At 30.5% G+C, this 21270-nt stretch overlaps 1 protein-coding gene across 1 annotated transcript in view; it reads right to left on the bottom strand.

The window, feature by feature from the left end:
* Positions 1-8688: 8688 nt before the first annotated feature.
* The window catches only part of LOC128986256 (uncharacterized), a 37338-nt gene continuing 24756 nt past the window's right edge, over positions 8689-21270 (bottom strand). Inside the window, exons 3-7 of the mRNA XM_054406519.1 lie at positions 16117-16322; positions 15228-15363; positions 12162-12295; positions 11146-11362; positions 8689-9928 (exon numbers count right to left, since the gene is read on the bottom strand). Of these exons, the coding sequence (XP_054262494.1) occupies positions 9855-9928; positions 11146-11362; positions 12162-12295; positions 15228-15363; positions 16117-16322 (767 nt within the window). The 3' untranslated portion in view covers positions 8689-9854. The remainder of the gene's footprint in view (positions 9929-11145; positions 11363-12161; positions 12296-15227; positions 15364-16116; positions 16323-21270) is intronic.

Genomic DNA, 21270 nt, shown 5'->3' with positions numbered 1-21270 from the left:
CATTAGACAAGTCAATACAAGAAAAAATCTATTTAGTACATTGTAGTACGTTGATATGTACAAATTGAAACCAGGGAACTCCTACTAAAGGAAATATTACATCTAAAGTTATGTTGCAAGTTGCAATCATCCTTGGCAGTATTGAATTAAAATAGTTCAAACTGAATGTTATTAAACACGTACTTGTACACTAACACCTACTTTATATTAGAAAACGTTTAACATACTACTTGATTAAGTTTGAACATCACAGCACAACAAATATAATTTTTGAGAGCACAATGTTTGAATACACTTGAATTTAAATTATGTTGTATAAAATTTATACTTGCATAGACATCTTACATTTCAGTTGCATTAAACTGCAAATAAACTTACGTTTGCATTGATTTTTTTCTTCCAGCAGTATTTGCAAATCTTTTGAGGGAATCATAAATTATAAGTTAAACAATTACTTATGGCCGGTACAGCACATTCTTTCGATACGTTTTTAAAACTGTAAAAGAGTTAGGTCTGTCTAGGATAATATTTAATCATTTAGACAATCTTCCCAAAGTTTATTTTTGACCTGTTTTATCATTTCATAAAAGTTTCAACTAAATTTTGATTACATAAAGATACGATATATCTTTAAGCAAACCAATTTTTATCTGTATACGAAATTCGCGATAAATAGAATACTAATGAAGTTTCAAAACCTTAAAATGTTATTCTAAACAAGATTTAAACATTAGATTCGACATAACAAATCCGGAAATAAGCACATATTGCCAAATGAAAAGAAATGCAATACCGCCAATATGTTGCCAATTATCACATCAATAAAATAAAAAAGTCACGATATCACACATATTATGGTCTTTTTGCCTCTTAAGTATCGGATCAGATATCATTAGTATTGATCAAATATGATCAAACGTCCAAACATCGGATATGTGTCCAATCACAACACAATATTCCACTGCCATAAACATCAGTTTGACAGACAAATCCGGTTTTCAGATTGCGTGTATTCCTCATTCAATTAATGTCTATCAACAATGACACAAGCTGCTAGTTTTGGCAGTGTAACGATTTGTATGCTTTTGGTAGCTCACAAATCATTGCGCTATTGCCTGAAACTCGATTTAAGAATATACAAAATGTATTGATGCAAAAATCTACGAGGAAAGTTAAATGTTTTAAAGAACTGTTAAATTACAATAGCCTTTGGATTATCGAGCGACTGACACTTATAAAACAATGATCATTCATGAATGTATGTTTTATTGGCAATTGAGCACGATATATTTTCCATTTTAGATTTGAATTTCCCATAAGTGTTACATGAAATTACTCCTTTTGCTACATAAAAAAAATTTAAAGAAGTTGGAACGAAAAATGATTTTACCAAAACATATTTCCATTTATTTTTTCACATTTCTATAAACAATATCATTTAAGAACTAGATTTACCATTGAGATTAATCATATTGATTTGAAACATTCAATATAATTATTTACAAATTATTTTATATTGTATATAAATATGATTCTATGTTTTGTGAAAAAAACATGATTCTATGTTTCGTGAAAAAAAAACAATTTACCACTAAACTATTTTTTTTACTTATTTGGTTAACATTGCTACTTCATAATTCTCATATTTGAATGTTGTTTTTAGGGTCGGGGGTTCAAACCTTTTAGTCATTTATTAGCTTGACATACATAGTTTTAAATACATAATACGGGTTTATAATGTGTTTTGAAACCCACTTATGATACAAATTAAAATCGTCCTTTAACCAATATTAAATTACACTGTCAAATATTATTTTTACAACCCATATGAATACAATTATGAATGACCGACGCAGGTTAACTAACAAATATAAATATTACAAAGGATAAAGTTGTGATTACCCTTACAGCAGACAATTAATATCACCTTACCTGCGCAAAGGGCAGTCAGAACGATAAGGGCTGCAAACCAACGCCCATCTTAGTGATGAACTCTCACATTCCACAGTTAAGGTCCTTCTAGGCAGGACATGTCCTTCGCACCTTTAACATTTATAACCTAAAAATTAATGAATTAATGCAATACTTTTCAGTGCATCTTAGTTGTACATAGTGTAATTGGGTAATTAAAATATAGAGTGATACTTCAATCCTAGACAGGATTCAAGACTCATTTTCAATGACATATCTTTAGTTTCAAAGGAATTCAAAAATATATAATTCAAATTTTCCAAGCAAAATAAAACCTTTAACCATTTGGAGGACATTTTGACTTTTTAATATTTAAAGCTTGAAAAGACCTTTGCGACATGCAAACAAACCCTTCACTTCAAACGGCAGATTTTAATCGGTTTCATGTAATTTTGTTTTGTTTGATTTGCACACACAATTCAATTGTTTGTAGCAAACTGCAACTAACAGATTGCAAGCTTTTACTGTAAAATAGAAATGTAATCATTACATGTAAATTTTATTGAACAAATATACCTAGCCTTTTATGATTAAGGCTAATTAATGAGTTACTGTAAAAAAAAAATTCATAATCAATACAATAGCAGAACGAAAATAAAGTTATTATTTTAAGTTTGTTAACAACAAGGAAGATAGAATAACCATGGAAGCAACTAGTAAATTCTTACTACAGGTTTAATGTATTTAAAAATTACATGTCCACAAATAAGTGAACTGCAGTTCAACTAATATTATTGTGTACTTCAATTAAAATATAACTAAAACGATATTCGAGGATAATAAATCTCAATCAGGAATATTCAATTCTCATTACTTTAAGAACCCTGCTTTAAAACAGATTTTTAAAAAGTCTTAACGTAGGAAAAAACTTTAAATAATGATTTAAGTTTAGAGTTTTTAAATATTCTTCATTTATTTTTCTAATAAACATTGTTATCTAATGTTAAAACAAGTCGTTAAATAAACGTGTTGAAAAAAAAATTAAAACTTTGAACTGCCATAACTGTTGATAGGATTGATGTAGATACCTTTAAGATGCACTATTCTTTTTCTTTTACTGTGACCCTTACAATTATGCATTACCAAATGAGGTTTACATTTAAAAATTTCACCCTACCATTTTTGATGGGGAGGGGAGATATTCCACATAAAAATCCTCCTTTTTTGATCATATAAACATTCCCTGAATATTATAATTTTTTCTCTATTAATTAAAATAAAAGAGGTGGTGGGACCTTTAAGACACACGGTACCATACCTATACAGAAACAACTGTAGAGAAGGTAAAGTACGAAAACGTATAAAAATCTTTGTTCGTAAAGACTTTTAAAACACAATTATTTAGACCTCTTTGATGAAACATAGCAGTTTATTTGATTCCAGATCATTGTTAAGAACCAATACACCTAACATATTAAATTAAATTAGTATTAGCTAAAAAGCTTCTAAACAAATTAGCACGTTTGGCTTTTGGATGTAAAGCTGTGAAGTGACTTTAAAAAGAGACATTTCACATTCATTCATCAACATGAAAAGGTAATTGCGTCTGGCAAACATAAGTTAGTCAAAGGCTGGAGAATTCTATTAAACTGTGTTTTTATGGACATTCAAGGATCATTAGTGTATATATGTATTTTTATTATTATTTTATGGTTTAAAAAACTAAAAATCTAAATATTACTATTCTACAATGTTGCAGTATCATAAAAAAAACATTATGCACATGTCCATGAAACAAATTTGTTTGGTTTTAGTGTTATTTAACTGCATTTTTGTATGTAAGAACTGTTGTCAAATGTACAAACTTTTCACCACACTATGATGTTTTTAGCTGTTATACATACGTTAATTTAGTGGCTGAAAGTTACGTTTTGCGGGCCATGCCAGCTGCCATCGTCATTTCGGGGACCGATCAGGTTTTTGCATCCCTAGGGCCATAAAATGAGCTGTTCGCTTATTTACTTAAAATAATCATGTGTTTTAAATACACAAGCTGTATCCATAGCATTGCAATAGACTTGTTTTTTGTTACCGCTGCCTAGCAACTGTTTATTATTATTTTTGCTGATTCCTCAAATTATTTCTTCACACAAACTTAAAGTAGTAGTTGTGTTGACTGAGTGTAGATTTTTAATGAGGTGCATCTAAATAGTAGTAATGAGGTATCGTGTGGTGAAAAATAGCGTTCGTACCACGGACCGAAATAGTTTTGCAGCCATCGATCGTGTTAAGCTCTCAACATCGTCTAACTAGAGCCAGCAAAACCTAATTTTCGTCCCTAGGTACGAAATATACTATTAAGTTTATATTCCGTACTAATTTACCTTTTTTTACATTACATCCATTTATGGAATATAGAATTTCAACGAAATAAGGGAAATGTTCCTTTGGCAATAAATTACGTTAGTAACCACGAGAAGAGTGTGATGGAAAAGAATTTATTTTGTAAAAAGTTTCTTTGTAATTCTTGTTGGTGTATCCATCGTGTTAATTATGTAGTTTTTATACTTGAAAATAAAATAACATTACTAATAAAAGATTTTGCATTAATAAAAAATAAATTCACATTTAATCTAGGCTATATTCTACTTCTTAAAATTTTTTGGTGCTAAAAATAGTTTATTTCTCGTAAGTAAACACTTTTAATTATAATTAAACCCCAATCAATGTATAAAATCATACACAAACATTACGGGATACAAATTTGAAATTCGTATGAGGTAAATTGTATTACGATACCAGAGACGAATTTGCTTAAAGGGGAACTGAATTGCGTAACCGAATTAGTAGTTGATTTTTGGTTCCTATTTTATTTTTCTATAAGCTTAATGTTATTGTATGAGTGAAATACAATAAATTAGTTGCTAACGTTTTATTTTCCTGTATTAGTTCATTGTAAAAATCTTTCGCATTAGAATCCTAATAGGTCTCTTCATCAAACGATAATTACATACACAATCAAATTAAAAATAATATTAAATACAATAAATTTGCTAAATTTGCTATGCCAGGAACTTTAGCAATCAAAGAAACCTTGTAATTTAACAATGTAAACGGGACAAAATAAAGTTGTTGAATCCCTGTTAGTGAATCAAACTTTATAATTTTATAAGGCGACCATTTTATGGGCTCTGTGTTTGCGTAACGAAACATGAGCTAACTCCTCATAAACAGGTGTTTGAGATAAACACGTAGCAATGTGTACACAAAGTTCAACAGCGCAGGTTGATTATAGCATATCACAGCAGCATACGTTGCCATGTCAATGAAGCTCAAAAGCATCGTGTTCAATTACATTGCTTATGTTCAGTCACCGTGTGTTTTAGACTTGAAGTAATTCCGTATTAATTTGAATTCCAGGAATCAACGTTATGAATATGTAATAAAGAAGCTTGCGCACATTATTTATATGATAGGGTTTCTTGATATTATCCTTATGTAGAGTATGTTTTGTCATAAATACTGGTTATTTGGTAATATTTATGAACTTAAACTACTTATGCAATTTTTACAAAACCATTTTTTATTTGGATAAATTAGACAATTCTATGCACTTTTTCGACAGGCACTTTTGGGGTTAACCTAATTTTCACCCCGAAATTCACGTATTAAGGCTGCCGAAAACACTTTAGGTGCGGCAAAAAACCTAGCTATTTTGTTAATTTTATGTCCATTTAATGATTTTATCTGGGTATTTGAATCTAAATAAGTAGCCTATGTTTTAAAAGTGCGTATTACAGCTAACTGAACTGAGCCCAACTTAAGTTAACCAAACTTGTATAACATTGGCAATTTCCTTTGGATGCCGGAAAAGGCATGTTTAGATGGTATGAGAATCTTTATGCAAATTCGTGACTATTTTAGGTAATTTCAATGCAGTTTACATTTAAGGCAATGGTTAGGTTATAAGGAGCCAAATTGTTAATTTATGTTACCTCCAGACTTTCTTTTACAATTGAAACACTTGATAAGACACTGTTAAATATTATTTCAAATATGCTTGCATCCGATCTTAGCCTCATACAATACAATGTTAAGTTTGGGTATTAATTTAAAAGCTTTCAAAAACATTTTACTAGTATATACTCAATTTCCAGCTTTGAACTATGTCATACAAAGGACGTTTGAATACGTATTTTAAGATGGATACGAATAAAACACTGTAATTCGTTTCAAAAGACCGCCGTGAGCATCGATTTTCCAAGTACAACTACCTGTTAATAATACTGGAAGGTTTTGTTTCCGATCTAGTTACTTTACTACTTCTACATCAAACAAACCTATAATTAAATTATGCTCGTCTTTGCTTGAAAGGGTTCACGCAGCTTTCATCCGTAGGTTGTCATAGGTGATATTTTTTTTTTATATACAGTATCGATAAGTTCTGCCATCTCAGTTTTTTTTTTTTTTTTAGTTTTTTTTTAGTTTATTCATGTGTAATTATGATCGAAAGCCTAAAAGTTGTAAGCTGTAAGCACTTTACATTAACACTGATGTATCTACCTCACAGAGCAGAGAATAAAAGTTATCATTGCCTGCTCAATGATGTAACAGAACTATATTTTTTGAATTTGATATATTCCATAATTTTTTTTTGTAAAATGTTATCCGATTGTTGCATAGACAGTTTACTACATTTTACTAACATTTACTAACATTTTATGGAAATTTGCTAACATTATAGCGGTACTTCCTGTGAAAGATGACAGAAAAAGCAATACAGTAATGGTTAGGCTGACATTGAAACTGTCTGAAATAAATCATTTTGATTAAGCAATATTCTTATGTAATATTTTACTTTCACTCAAGGTTAATTAATCTTTTATTAAAACGAACATTTTGTTTTTATATGAATACTTATATAACCTTACAACATACTTTTTAAGCTGAACTTAAACTCAAGTAACTGTAACTTTCTACAGCAGTTTTTTATTATTTGAGTAGGTGCGATTAGTGGATGATATTTTATATTGAAGCAAACCAACAATATTATCTTAGGAATTTATACTGTATAATTCGTTACTGTTTTAAATAACTAATAGTACAATTTATAATTGGCACGAACTGGTTTTTTAAGAATTACTTTTTTAGCGAATTTCCCTATAGGGAAGTAGCTATTACCGTAGGTGGCACGGTAAGACCTAGACCCGGGACCGATTTACTTTTTAATTTTGATGTCCCCAGAGGCCAAAAACACCATTCGTTCAATTTTTTATATATGTATATATATATATATATATAGACTTATATATATATATATATATATACGTCCGTGAACGCGATAACTTGAGTAATTTTTGTCCGATTTTGATGAAATTTGGTTTAAAGGTGTAAAGCGGGATAAACTTGAATGAGTTTGCGAACCAGCACGATCGGATCATGGGAACGGGGCTTTATGGGGGTTTTATGGGGTAAAAATTGGTTTTTCTCACTTTTGACCCTCAAAACACAAAATTTCCCGATTTATCTTTAGACCTTTTTAAAGAGCTTAAAAAACAAATAATTTAGTATATAAAAGTATTTTTGTTCGATTATTAGTAACGGAGAAAATTAAAAAAATTGTAAATTTAAAATTCCCATGTTATTCTTATGGAGAATATTGTCAAATGTTGTAGTTTGCTTGTTTATGGATATATTTTGATCAAACTTGGCAAATTTATTTATTTTCTACTAAGCTATCAATATTTTACTCAAAAACACACTTTATTAGTTTCCTTGTAGCAGCAAACCTAGGTACTCGTTAAACCTAATGTTATTAAAATATATTTAACTGAAAATCAATTCAGACAAATGGAAATTCGCTTAGTCGGCAGGTTTGCTGCGGCGGGGGTATTATTTCATTCTCATACCTAAAACAAACTAAAACAACTAAAGACAATATAATATTATAATACTTTTGTCGAAAATTATTCGTGTCGTTAAATCAGTACCTCTGGATGTAATTCCCGTGAAGTATGAAGCTAACCATATTTTGCTAAAGTAGGCTAAGTAATTTTTTTGTATGGACATTAATTGAACAGGTTAATCTTTTTCAGTTCATATTTTAATTCAATCTTATAAAAAGGAATTTTGAAATTTGAATTCAAATGGAGGTCATTAACTCTATTCTTTACTTGCACCTAATCCATACATTTCCATTCGTTTCGTCTGAAAAACAAAAATAAATCATAACTAGCTAATACTACACATATTTGCAATAAAGATACAGTAAATAAATCAGATTTTTTATACGAAGCATGGAACTCGAACTTGCGTTGGTTATACTTCAGCCTACTTATTTAGGAAACTATTTAAAACCTTAGTCTTAGACCAAATTGACAAACCTTTGTAGAAAATGTTGAGATAAAATTGAGTTTGCTCGCACAACGTAGATAAAAAACGTAAGCTAAATTGAACTTTTTAGAAACTCTACTTTATTTTGGTTTACCTTGTAATCTCCTATAACTTAGTAAATTTGAAACTTTCACTTTAAATATTGCTTTGGGGGATTGCGATATCGTTAGACATATTTCCTTTGAAACAAACTTTCTCTTTACCTACAGAAATATATATATATTTTACGTTTTTATGATAAAAAGTCTGTTGACATGTTTTATTCGGTGTTTTTTTTCGGTGGTGTATAGGCCTATAAACCATTTAGAAATTCAAAATCCTATATATTATTATAATATTAAGCTGATCGGTTGGAGCGGAAAACCTCAAATTAATTCTCACATCCTATAAAAGATCTTTATTTATCAACATAACTAACATTAACATAATATCTTATAACACTTACGATTAATGTCGGTAACGTAGTACAGTTACAAAGGTAAATATAAGGTAACAGTAACATGAAAGACCTCTTTACTAACAGGATAGGTCGGTTTTCACACCAGGGATCTACGTTATCATATATTTACATATTATGTGTTGTATTATAAGACTATACATTGATGTATCTTTTCCGGTCAGCTTATTGTAAACGTATGAAACAACACAAACTGTACAATGGATTCACAAATTAAATTAAGATAACATGATTATGAGTATTATGGTGCTAACAGTGTTAACAGTTTTGTTTTAATTTAGTATTTTTTCTCTTCAAACATACAGGTGTAATTAATCTAAGAAACAGTAAGTTTTAACGTATAAGAGTTCATGAGTCACGATGAAAATTAATACAAGCGTTGATGATATTTATTCATCTAGTTTTTCAATCTTTAAACTTATTATAAAATGTATAACCAACAAACACATTTTTAATAATGCTTAGTAAACAGAAAACGTACACGAAAAAAGTAAACATACTACACTAAATAAATCTATAATTATTTATGTATATATATTTTAAATTGATATAAAGAATCCATAATTTAAAATATTAACTAATATATATTGAGTTTACTTAACCACTTACAAAAATATATAAGCTTACGTTTAAAATAGGGAAACATATTTGTACAGAAAAAAGTAATATGGAAGAAAATATTACTTTTACAAAATATTTAAACTACATATACAAAAATAAATCCATCAAACATTTCAACATTTCAAAACTGTTTTGCGATTACTATCACAAACCCAGCAACGTGATAAGTTAGTTTGTTTACAAAAGCACCAGGAATCACGACTGCATATGATTAATTAATATACACATGTTTATATAAGAAATTATGCTATATTAACAATTTATTTTACATACATTTTATTTAACTTATCAAATTATTTCATTATTTATTATAATATACACACAGTTGGTTTGCGTTAGGGTGACATTATTACAGTGGTTTGTCGACTACTAAATTTAAGTTAAACTACTAAATTTCATACTACCCTGTTTTTAAAATAATAAATTATTTCATGTACAAATACAAATTCAAAGTGAAGTAGACTATTTACTGCTATCTGAAAAACGACAGCAAGATGACTACTGTAGAGGAGAGAAGGGCGCAGGCTAGTGAACAGCTGGCACCTCCTGCAAAGATAAGTAATCAGGATAAAATAATTTATTTTTATTATTATAAATACATAATTAGCTACATTGATAGGATGACATTGTTAAAATATTACTTTGAAACACTAGTGGTTGATTTAGTTTTACGTTACAACCAATGACCCTATTTGGTAAATGAATCGAAATGAAAATCATATATTTGTTACGAAACGTGGACAGTGAAGTGTAAATAATTAATTGTGGTTTTTTTGTAGTGACAGTAAACACGATTACACTTTAAAATTCCTCAGTCACACGTCGATCATAATTGAATGGCTGGACGGAATTACTGAGGATATCAACGATGCAACCTTATATGCCACACTCGGTGTGACGTAGCTATTTTATGTCAAATTAGAGCATAGCTCATTCAAGTTGGATATATTGACACCTATAGACAAAGATTGATTACTGTATTGAAATTTAAACACCTCATGTGTACTAAAATATTAATTATTTTGTATGTTATGACGGACATTTCATGTGTTACTTTATGTCCGTTACAATAAACACATTTTACAAAATAGTGTACAATAACTAAGCAAGTAATGTAGGCATTTCAAATTCAATATTAATCAAAGTAATACATTTAACAATAAGGTAAACGAAAAAATTAAGTGACTTAAAACATGTTATTGGTTTTAAAATTACTGAACGTAATAGAGCTATCAGCTGATTTCAACTTTCTATATACAATAGTTATTTGTGCAACTAGTGAGAAAAGTGAGCAATTGACTCACTCGAGAGAAATCCTTACTCACGAGCCGTAGGCGAGTGAGGAATGGTTTCTCGAGTGAGGCAATTGTACTTTGATTTCGAGTTGCACATTATACTTTTCCTACAGTTACCATAAAACAAATAAATTTGTGAAGAAACATAACCTATTTTTACACAAAAGTGAACTTTTAATATAACATTTAATGTGAAGTGACAAATACAACAGTACAACAGCTGACCAGCTGATTTACAGCCAGTGCTGCCAACGTATTTCGCGCGCATAACACGTTACCTGCAGGTTACGCGCTCACTATTTCGTGCCTTCACGTTGCAAATCTGGAGTGAGACAAAGTAATTAGAGTGAGACAATGTTAACATTGTCTCACTGATGAGCGAATTGGCCACTTTGCTTTCTCAAATCAGTGAGAGAACATGTACATTGTTAGGTAACTGTAGGAAAAGTTAATTTGCAGCACTCTGACCTTGAGCCTGATGGTGGTTTCCCAGTACGGAGGCCAGTCTAGGGCGTTCCTCATCTAAGGTGACCTCTGCCCGACTGCTGTACACCCCGAACAAGTCTGCCACACAGACGATGGTCAGCTTGCCCCCCAGGAACGTGTTGACCCCTAGGTTAAGCCCTGCGATGGTCACAGGGTCTTGACCTTCCACCACACTCTGCACTATGAATGACGCGTTCACCTGCGGAAAAAAGTTTTTATTTATTTTTATAGTTTTTTTGTCCTAGGACGCTAGCCTCTAGCCGGGGATCATTTTTCACATTACCGTAGGCTAGACCTCAAACACTTAGTTCTTGGGAAGTATCAACTGTGTGTTGTAACGTGAATATAAAATACCAGGTTTGTGTAACCACAATGCTACTAATGGAGAAATTATACTTCAGTAGTCGTGATAAGGATATAATCATTTGTTAGGAAGCAACATACAAAATAATTTGTATTAAGTTGATTAACCAAATATCCTTTCCAGTATTTTATTTGGTGTGATTAATAGCAAATATTTTTAAGGGGGTTGGGTGCTTCTTTTAACATTTTGTTTGTTACATAGGCTAAGGTAACAAATCTGTCATGGAACCATTGACCGGGCAGAGCTCGGTCAAAAAGACACTGACTTTTCTCAGGATCTAACCAGCTTCCTTTGAATTGCTAGGCGAACACATTAACCACTCCTACACAGGTACAGGACATCGCTGCCTTGGACCCAAAGTTCGTCGCGCTACTAACTGACCAACTGGCCCACCAATTCACCAATTAAAACGTGCTTTGGTATCGGGACTTATATGTATTTTAAGGAAATAAGTTGTCTAGGAAACATTGATCAGTAAATCTTAAATTTAAATCTGAGGTTTTAAACCTTTTTGGATCGCCATCAAACATAAATGCTTAGCTCTGTTATTGATATTGTTTTACTAAAGAGTTTACACAAACAATCTTTAAGCTAGAACCTGTTATCTTGTCCTAGGTTTACAATAGTAACTTACCTTCTGTCCGTTGATCAGCCAAGTGATGTTAGCAGTGGGGTTGGAGGGGGGAGTGGTGCAGTTACCCCTCAAAGTGTCTCCAACAGAATAACTGCTCTTCTCCATCATCAGAACTGGTTCCTTCTTTAATGGATCTGGAAACAAACAAAAATGAAAACTAACAAGTCAACATACAAATTAGTCACCGTTAATTTCGTAAGAAACGTTTCGTATTATTATTTAGCATTGATACTCGGAATATACTGATAAGATTTACATGCACACAAACGCATTAAAGAGACCTCAAACGAAGGCTTCAGATGCCTATTTGATGTGAATCCTTGGTTTTAATGTCAACTTCGTCGTGGGACCCTTGAGAGCAAAAGGATTGACCAACCTGGATAGCCTATATCCAACTTTTTTTAAACACTTCTTTATTCTGGTTCACCTCATATTCTCCTCTAACTTAGTAAATTCAAAAGTGAAGCTTAAAATAATGCGTTGGGAGATTGTGATATTCTTAGACATATTTATCTTAAAAGAAAGTTTCACAGTTCAACAAACTTGATAAGCCAAAGAATGTGTCTGTTCACAGTGAGGATAAAAGGTCTGTCAGAAAGTTACATGTTGACGCCAAAAACCATAATGGATTAAACACTAAAGTGAAATGTGAATGTATGGTAATAAATGGAAAAGACATAATGCATTCTTCTTCTTACAGAGTTTTTAGCGTACGTGTTATTTTAATATTTTTGTTTTCAAAGCAATTGCATTATTTAAGGTCTTGCATTCAGAAATAGCACATACTACCGTCAATGAAATATACGTTTCCCATACACAAAAAGACATGTTGATTTTTTGCAGCCTGGTTAATTATTTATTTTCAGTACATATAAATATCTAAAGTAAAGTTAAACTTACTTACGGATATTTGTTGGATGTAAATCGCTAAAGCAAACCTTAACTTATTTAACCAACAAAGACAATACAATTCGCATTATACAACAGATACAATGTTTTTAAGTTGAAGAGTAGGATTAATGTCATCCCAAGAGAAAAGATGTGGGGTCGTGTTTAAAACTGGAAACAAAAAGTTATTAAGTCTGAAAGGGAATTTATATGCGCCTGGGGGATTCTTATTGTCTTCTGGCATTTAACTTTTCAAACAAAGAGTTTCTACGCACACAAATATTTAATTTTAATACTGATTAAAACGTAAACTCTATATTTGTTTAAAACAAATTTTTTTATACTTCACCAGCAATTTTAATCAAATATTTGTTCCTGTTTTTTGTTTCTCTGTGTGATTCGTGTTGTTTATGCAAATAACTCAATTGCATCTTAAACATCAACGTTTGCTTGAATTTACAATGTTATCGTGTCGAATAAAATCAAATAATCATATTTAATAAAATTTAATATGTGGACCTGTATGTATAGAGTATTTCAGAGGATTTATAAACGGCAAAACATTAGATCATATAAAATAAAACCCATAAAGTTGCGAATACGGTTGCAAGTTAACTGCTAAGATATATGTTCTTACAAAAACTAAGTATTTAGGGAAAAAACTACGTTTATAAAATATCCAGGATCAGTATATTGATACGGCCATCACTTAACTGCTACTATGTTAAAAAATAGGTTGATCATTTGGGATTCTTGTGTCATACCAATTTATGGAACATCATTACACTAAAAAGTATTATTACTCAATGTAAACGAGTGCAGGGTTACTATTTTACATGATTGCTTAGAACATTATGACTGTACTAATAGAAACATCTAAATTGCTTACAATTTGTCATTTGATGATTAACACAACGTGTATATAATGTATATTCCTCTCATACTATAAATACTTAAAAACCAACAGAATTATGGTTGGATATCTATTTTATTTTTTTATAAAAAACACAAATGTAATTAGTTTCTATTATTTTCAACCGCTGGGGTAATTTTCTTGAAACTTATAGCTAGCCCTGGGGAGCTGGCCCGGGCAGTGAGATATGCTGGTTTAGCGCTTTGTAAGCGGAAATTATTGCTTTTAATAACGGTGGTCACACACACTACTTTCTCACAAAGCATTTACGTTAGCATAAAAAGTACGTTTGCATAAACTTGTATTCATCTGGTATTAAAATAATGTCACTACTAAGGTTTTTACATGTGTAATGTTTGTATTAAATGTGTAAATATATGCAGTATTCGGTTTTAAAATTCTTACATTTAATTCTAGCAACAAATTAAATGGTTTCAAGGGAATTTAATCATATTACTTAGTAATTGTATTATATTTTATGATTATATCTAGAAAAATAATGTTGAAAAAAAAATAATATTACTGTTAGCAATTTAAGATGTATGCAATATTCAGTATCTAAATAAAATGTAATATTTGTAAAAGTACTAGACTTGAATTTTTTTTTTTTTTTGCTTCGTAGAAATCACTGTCATCTTTTGCCAATTACTACTTACGTGAGCATATTACAGCCTAACAATCTTAATTGTACTTGGAAACATAAAAACTACAGAATATACAAGATCGGCTCAATTTGTGCCTCCCCCTTTCTTAATTAACAATAACGAAGTACGACATCAAGTATTCTCTATTGAGAATAACCCTTAATGTTGATTGTACAGTTCAACACATTATTTCAACACTTTCATAATGCCCATTTAACCACAAGGCATTACAGTTACAAGGTTTTTTTATCACTTATAAAAGATCTCTAAAAGATAATCCCCTTTTATCAAAGAAGCTTATTTACTGCCATATCTCAGCAGAATCAACGTAGATGCAAACTGGATCATGTAAAGATGTTTCCATTTATTTTGAACATATTTACCTTGTTTTTAATAATAGAAACAGTATTTTTATGCATACCCCTTTTAAGTTCTGTCTAATAAATAGTTACTGTACTAATATTATTTAACGTGCATTCAAAACAAACATAGAGGTTATCAAGTCTTTAACAGCCTCGTCGTGTTTCAGTAAATCAAGCACTGAGTTAAGATGTTGATGACCTATAACTGGGCATATATTACTTAAGTTAGAATATTATAAATGTAGAATTATAAGCTCACCAACGACGTTCATGTGTGCTGACACTACTTGTGTGTGAAAGTCAGGGAAGTCCGTCGAGACCTCACACCGATACTTGCCGGTCAACTCTTTGGTCACTTCTCTCAACACGACCTTCTTGGCGTCTGACATGCTCTGCTGCAGATTGTAACACATTTTATTGAGTTTTATGTAGCTTAACAAACTCAGTAACAGGTAGTGGTAGAACAGTCATGCAAAGGAGCGTGACAGTTGGGGAAAATGTCGCCTGACTAGTATTCAACCGGCATATTATTTTTTTTTTTTTATATAATACCCAGGTTTAACAATAAATAATATTCACATGCCTTACTGTGAAAATAGCCAATGATATCCCTAATTCCTTTCAAGACATTTGTGCATTGTGTAATGTTACCGAAATAAGACATAAATATGATATATGACAAAAATAGACAACCAGTTCGGGATTTTTTCCTCAAAGTTCAGCACTTGATACCAAAATAAGTTGTTTAATTACATCACACATCATTCATTATATCCACGTAAATAGGACTCCATATATTTTTACGCTCTAACCGTTGATAAAAATGTGTAAATAAGCTGCAAAATAACTGTATGAAGTCTCAAATTTTTTGTTTCAAAACTCTTTGTTTTAACTTTTTTCAAATAATCTTTAGGTTTTTACAACTTCTCCTATAATTTTTTTTATTCCACTGGGTTCTGGCCCGTAATTTCTTTAAGCATTACTTTTAGGCTAGGTTTAGAGGGAGTCGCGGCATTATCAGTTAAATAAAGTCCATTAGTGATTGGCGGGATTCGAACCCAGTACCTCAGGGAACTAAAGCTATGAGCTCATACTCTACTCAGCTCGCTTCCCCCTACTCATATGAAAAGTAAAACTACACAACTTACATCAATGTTGACGCCGTCAAGAGGAAACACGCTTGTCTTTGGCTTCTCCTTAGGCATGAACCTGAAAAACTCCTTTCTACCCTTGTACCACTTGACGACATACAAGGGGTCGTTCTCGAGGTCATAGTTACACAGCAATGTGGCTGTGCTGCCTGTTGTAACAGCTGCCGGTACTCTGAGCTCTACCTGACGTAGTCCACCAGTTACTGAAAATAATATAAAAAATAGTGGTGAGTATATAAAAATAACAACTATATATATATTAATATCGTGTTCATAGCCAAACTATTAGAATGTAATTTTTCCTAAGACAACTGTACTGGACGTTGGCCTTTTGGTTGACAGCTTTATTGATAGTTACGAATGGCATATTGGTTCTGAATGGACATCTTTTAGAATAAATCCAGATACCTTTTTATTTTAAGGCTATTGCTGCAACCAACTGGTATACGTTCACGTTTCGTATATCATTTGGAATGTAGTCCTGGTATATAATTAGCACAAATTACATAACGTTTGGGTTCTCTTGTCTCTTACTTTCGTTTATTTGACTGATTAAAACAATTTATAAACACAATTTTAGGGTATTGTTTCAATAGTTAAGTTTTTATAAATCCCAAAATTTTTTTTTTTTTTATTAATTTACTAAGAAATTTGGATTGAGTTGTTTACAATAACATCGATTCCGTATTATTCTATGTTAATGTAAGCCACAAACTAGGTTACACTGTCAAAGATTCGTTTGTATAATAAGTAAATGCGAAGTAACCAGTTTGCATTTGCATTGCAAGCACGTAACTACCACCTCTGACGTGTTTTATATATGTCAGAGCAGCAACGAACTTGCTTCAACTTACTAACAAAGGATATTCCCTTACAGTTCTTTTTCTTGTAATAGTTTTGTGCATCTTCAAATGAAACTTTTGCTCAAAACTTACAATTAATTTCATTGGGTAGGTAAATAATTATTGACATATGACATAATACTGACACCAAATTAAAAATTCGTAATGTGATCACTTTTAAAATAAACGTGATGAACGTAACAATCCAGGTTAATATTTTGGTAAACATTAGGCCTAAATCAGCTGTATTGATATAAATAAAATATTTCTTTACTAAAAAAAATCAAATGAAAAAATTGGTAGTTATATTTTTACTTCTCAAGAGCTGTATTTCAATAAACTCCCTTAGTATTTAAACATTTTCTGAGTTTTCTTATTATTTTAAAACTATTGTTACTAGTAAAGCTAAATTGGGAGTTTAATTATGTAATAGCTTGTTTCTTTACTTAAAAAAAACAGTCAAAACAAAAAAAGTTTAGATTATTAATTTTTATTTTTAGATTATTTATGTCATTCGCCTATTGGGTCTGATGATGATTGGAGTGTCTAATTGAAATCGATTACCACTTACCATCTTTTTTGTATATTTACCGTCTTGTGAGTAACAGTATAAGCGTAAATATATGTTTTAAGTGTTATAAGACGTTTATTTTATTTACTTTCTGTATATTATTTTATCGGTAAAATTCAATTTAAAAATTGTTTACTATATACACTTAAATGAAATCAAATTTAAAATAAACTTACACACTATGAATTGAGTACTAGTCGTTTAAATAAAAAATGATAAGTTGTTATTTAAAACTGTTTTAATGGATAAAAAAATTAGAATGTTTTAATAGTAGCATTTTTAAATGATTAAACTAGAAAAACAAAATCAATTCATTTAGATCTAATTAAGTCTGTAACAATCATGATAAGGCAAACATTATTCGAGAGCTAGTTTGTTATTCAAATTAATTGGCATTATCAAGTGTTTGCTTATGTAATTACCTTTTTCCTGATTTAATTTTGTATTAAAGAATCTGCCTTTAACTCAAGATATTTTTTTTTAAGTTTAAACATTTTATATAGGATTACTTAATGCTATGCAGATGCTTCTATGGGAATTGTTGGATAATTTAAAATGTAAGCCGTATTTTAATAATAATAATATATACATAGCGAACAATAAAATACCTGCTACGCAGGACACTTTGTAACTATCTGTTCAACTTTCATTTATTGCAATACTTGATATCTGCTTTTGGCAATCTATATTCTAAATTGTTAATAAAATGCGATGACATTTTATTAAAACTAGTGAAGAAATTAACATAGGCATATGCCTATTCCGGGGTATGTATTTATAAATTAAATTGGTCTTTATTTCATTTTAAATAACTTTTCATTTTCCAACACACTTTCTAACAAAAAAATTCTTTATGGTGTTAATTTAAGAAACAAACAACTATGGAAAGAACTTTGCACTCAAGATAAAAGTGAAAATAATATTCTATTGTTATAGTCTACTGGAGGGATATATATTGCCAAAGAGTAGTTTGTGAGTTGAAACCCCGTGAGAGAAGTAACTAACTTTATCTTATTATTTATTTAAGGTCTGGTTTTAGTGGCTAGTAGTAAAGAAGATCTAAGTAACTTTACTTGCTTTGATTAGGGTGATAAAACCTGTGACAGGCTAATGGATTATTGGTGTTCACTTTGAAATATAAATATTTGTTTCTGCAGCAACACAATTTCAAATGCATTTTGTAGTTTTTCTATTGGAGTGTATAGAAATAAAATAGCACAGAGTATACTGTATAAAAGAGTATTATGACGACATAATAAGTAAAGTGTAGTCATAAAATAATACAACTTAGAATTTGTATTCATAATCTAAGTATGGGACTAGTTATGAAAGATTGCAATACATGTGTTGTATGACTAAAAAGAAGGGCTGTAATTTAAAATCTCGAAAGCCACTGAATTGACTGAAATTTAGCAAAATAAGATAACATACTTAAACGGAATTACTTTTGCCTTCTACCAGTTTCTATGTTGTCCTCCCACTGTGATTTAAAAGTCCTAAAGAGAGATTTTCTAAAATAACATAAGAGAAAAGGAATACTAGACTGTTTGTTTCCATTTTTCAATATTTTACGAATATTATTAAAAGGGTAGTTTAATTTTTTTTACCTCTTGAAATACAACAGATTGAAAAGATACCTTCATCTTACATTCGGCAATACTAATATAAAAGTTTCTTGATTATGTTTAATAGATTAACTTCAACTTTATGTCGTGTTCCCATTTAAAAGTCATATTAGTTTGTAAGAAATAACTTCTTGATCAGCATTGTACGTGTTATTTAAATTTACGGAATGTAAATAAAAGAAACGTCTTACAACACTTCAATGTTTATTTACGCTTATACTGTTACAATACGGTAAATATGCAAAAAAGTTGGTAAGTGGTGATTGATTTCGATTTGACACTCCAATTGAAATCGATTACCACTTACCATCTTTTTTTTGTATATTTACCGTCTTGTGAGTAACAGTATAAGCGTAAATATATGTTTTAAGTGTTATAAGACATTTCTTTTATTTTTTTCCGTTTGTAAGAAATGGAAAGGTGCAACGTTTGAATATATATTTTCATGGTTAGTAGTTAGATCACTATACAATTGTACTTAACAGGCTTGCCTTAAAAATAAATTATCTTCTACCGTATTGTTTTTAAAACCTATAAATATAATATAGTGTAAAACGTATTTAAATATATATCACGTCACGGACATTGTATTCACGAAAAAACTATATACTTTAGCCAAGAAAGTAAAGTTTGGATGTGAATCAAATAGTTACATTCACTAAGCACTGAGGGATGCAGCAAGAAATATTTCAGTGAACTAAGTTAAGGTTGAGTTAATGTACTTTCATGTTTGTAGGTCACAATAGTAGACCGTCGAAGTGAAAAGTTAACTAGTGCTGTCTACCTAAATTTCGCTCTACTTGCATCTAAGACTACTTAATTTAAGTAGAATACATCTATTACGAAATACCTAATTTAGTAAGGGCTTTTATTGAAGGAATTTTAAGTTTTTAACTTTACAAAGTATGGAATGCTTACGCATATAATTCCCAATGAGTGTTTGTTAGTAACTAGTTTTTAAACATGAAATAGTTTCATGGTAAATTTTTTGTGGTCTTGGAAAAAACAATTCAGCGGTTTGACAAATTTAACTAAAACAGATTACATTATTTACTAAAAGTGGTATCATGGGATAATTACTTTATTTGCCATATTAATACTTCAATAGTTATATTATGATTTGATTAAACAAAAAATAATCAACAATATAACAATTTTTATTAAATACATTTTTTTAATACATTCAATGGGATAGGACATTTCTTTAAATACTTACTTCGATAAGGATTAAAGTTAGTTGTATTATCTTTTTTTCGGATAAAAATATGTTTTAAATCAAATATACAAGGGTGTTGTGAAAAATAATCAATGTCTTATGGCTCGAAAATCATAAAGAACATATAGTTGTTGTAGAAGTTGTTGACAACATCTAAAAAATAAATAAAATATTAAAACAGTAGAAAAAACCTTACATATGATAAAAAAACCTTGATATGATAACATCATATGAAACTGTACTATACCAATCAAAATAAAACTAGTTGACGGTGTTTTTTTCAGCTAATGAAAAGCAATGCTAGTAGTTACCGAAAGCATATCTGCTTAATGTATAGTTCAAATATTTTTAAAAGGTTGGCGGCCTCTTTTTCTAGCTTTTAACCATCCACATATGCCTGGGGCCTGTGCGAGGAACGATTCCAGAAATGTAGCGAGTAAGGTAGTTTCACACACAAGTCCAGTCACATTTCCGTCACAGTTCAGTCTCAGTTGCATCCGCCATTCTTGCATCCTCAGTCAACTAGTTGGTTTCAGTCAGTCTTCCGTCAGTTCAAGTGATGTTACAGTCAAGAATTTCGTTGCTTAAACACAATATTCTTAACATTTTTAATCGCCTATCTTGTAATAGTTATCAACAGTCCTTGAAATGTAAACACAATAACTATTTAAATAACAAAAAAAACTATATTTTAATGTCAAACAAATACATAATACAACCGTCAGGACTCTGAACAATCACAAAATATTGATGGGAAGAAATGTGAAAGTCGCTGACGGACACCGATAAGGTGACTAACGGACCTGACTCGGAACTGCGCCGGGTGAGTGTACATAGCATAAAATAAAATTATATAAGAAATATTGTTTTTTACTGCGACGTGTCTGATGTGGTTGA

This window comes from Macrosteles quadrilineatus, unplaced genomic scaffold (assembly GCF_028750875.1).
Source record: "Macrosteles quadrilineatus isolate MER2022 unplaced genomic scaffold, UCM_ALF_1.0 Scaffold_2__2_contigs__length_208266976, whole genome shotgun sequence".
Lineage (NCBI taxonomy): Eukaryota > Metazoa > Arthropoda > Insecta > Hemiptera > Cicadellidae > Macrosteles > Macrosteles quadrilineatus.
The sequence above is the reverse complement of the archived record's forward strand: the minus strand, read 5'-3'. Positions and strand labels throughout refer to the sequence as shown.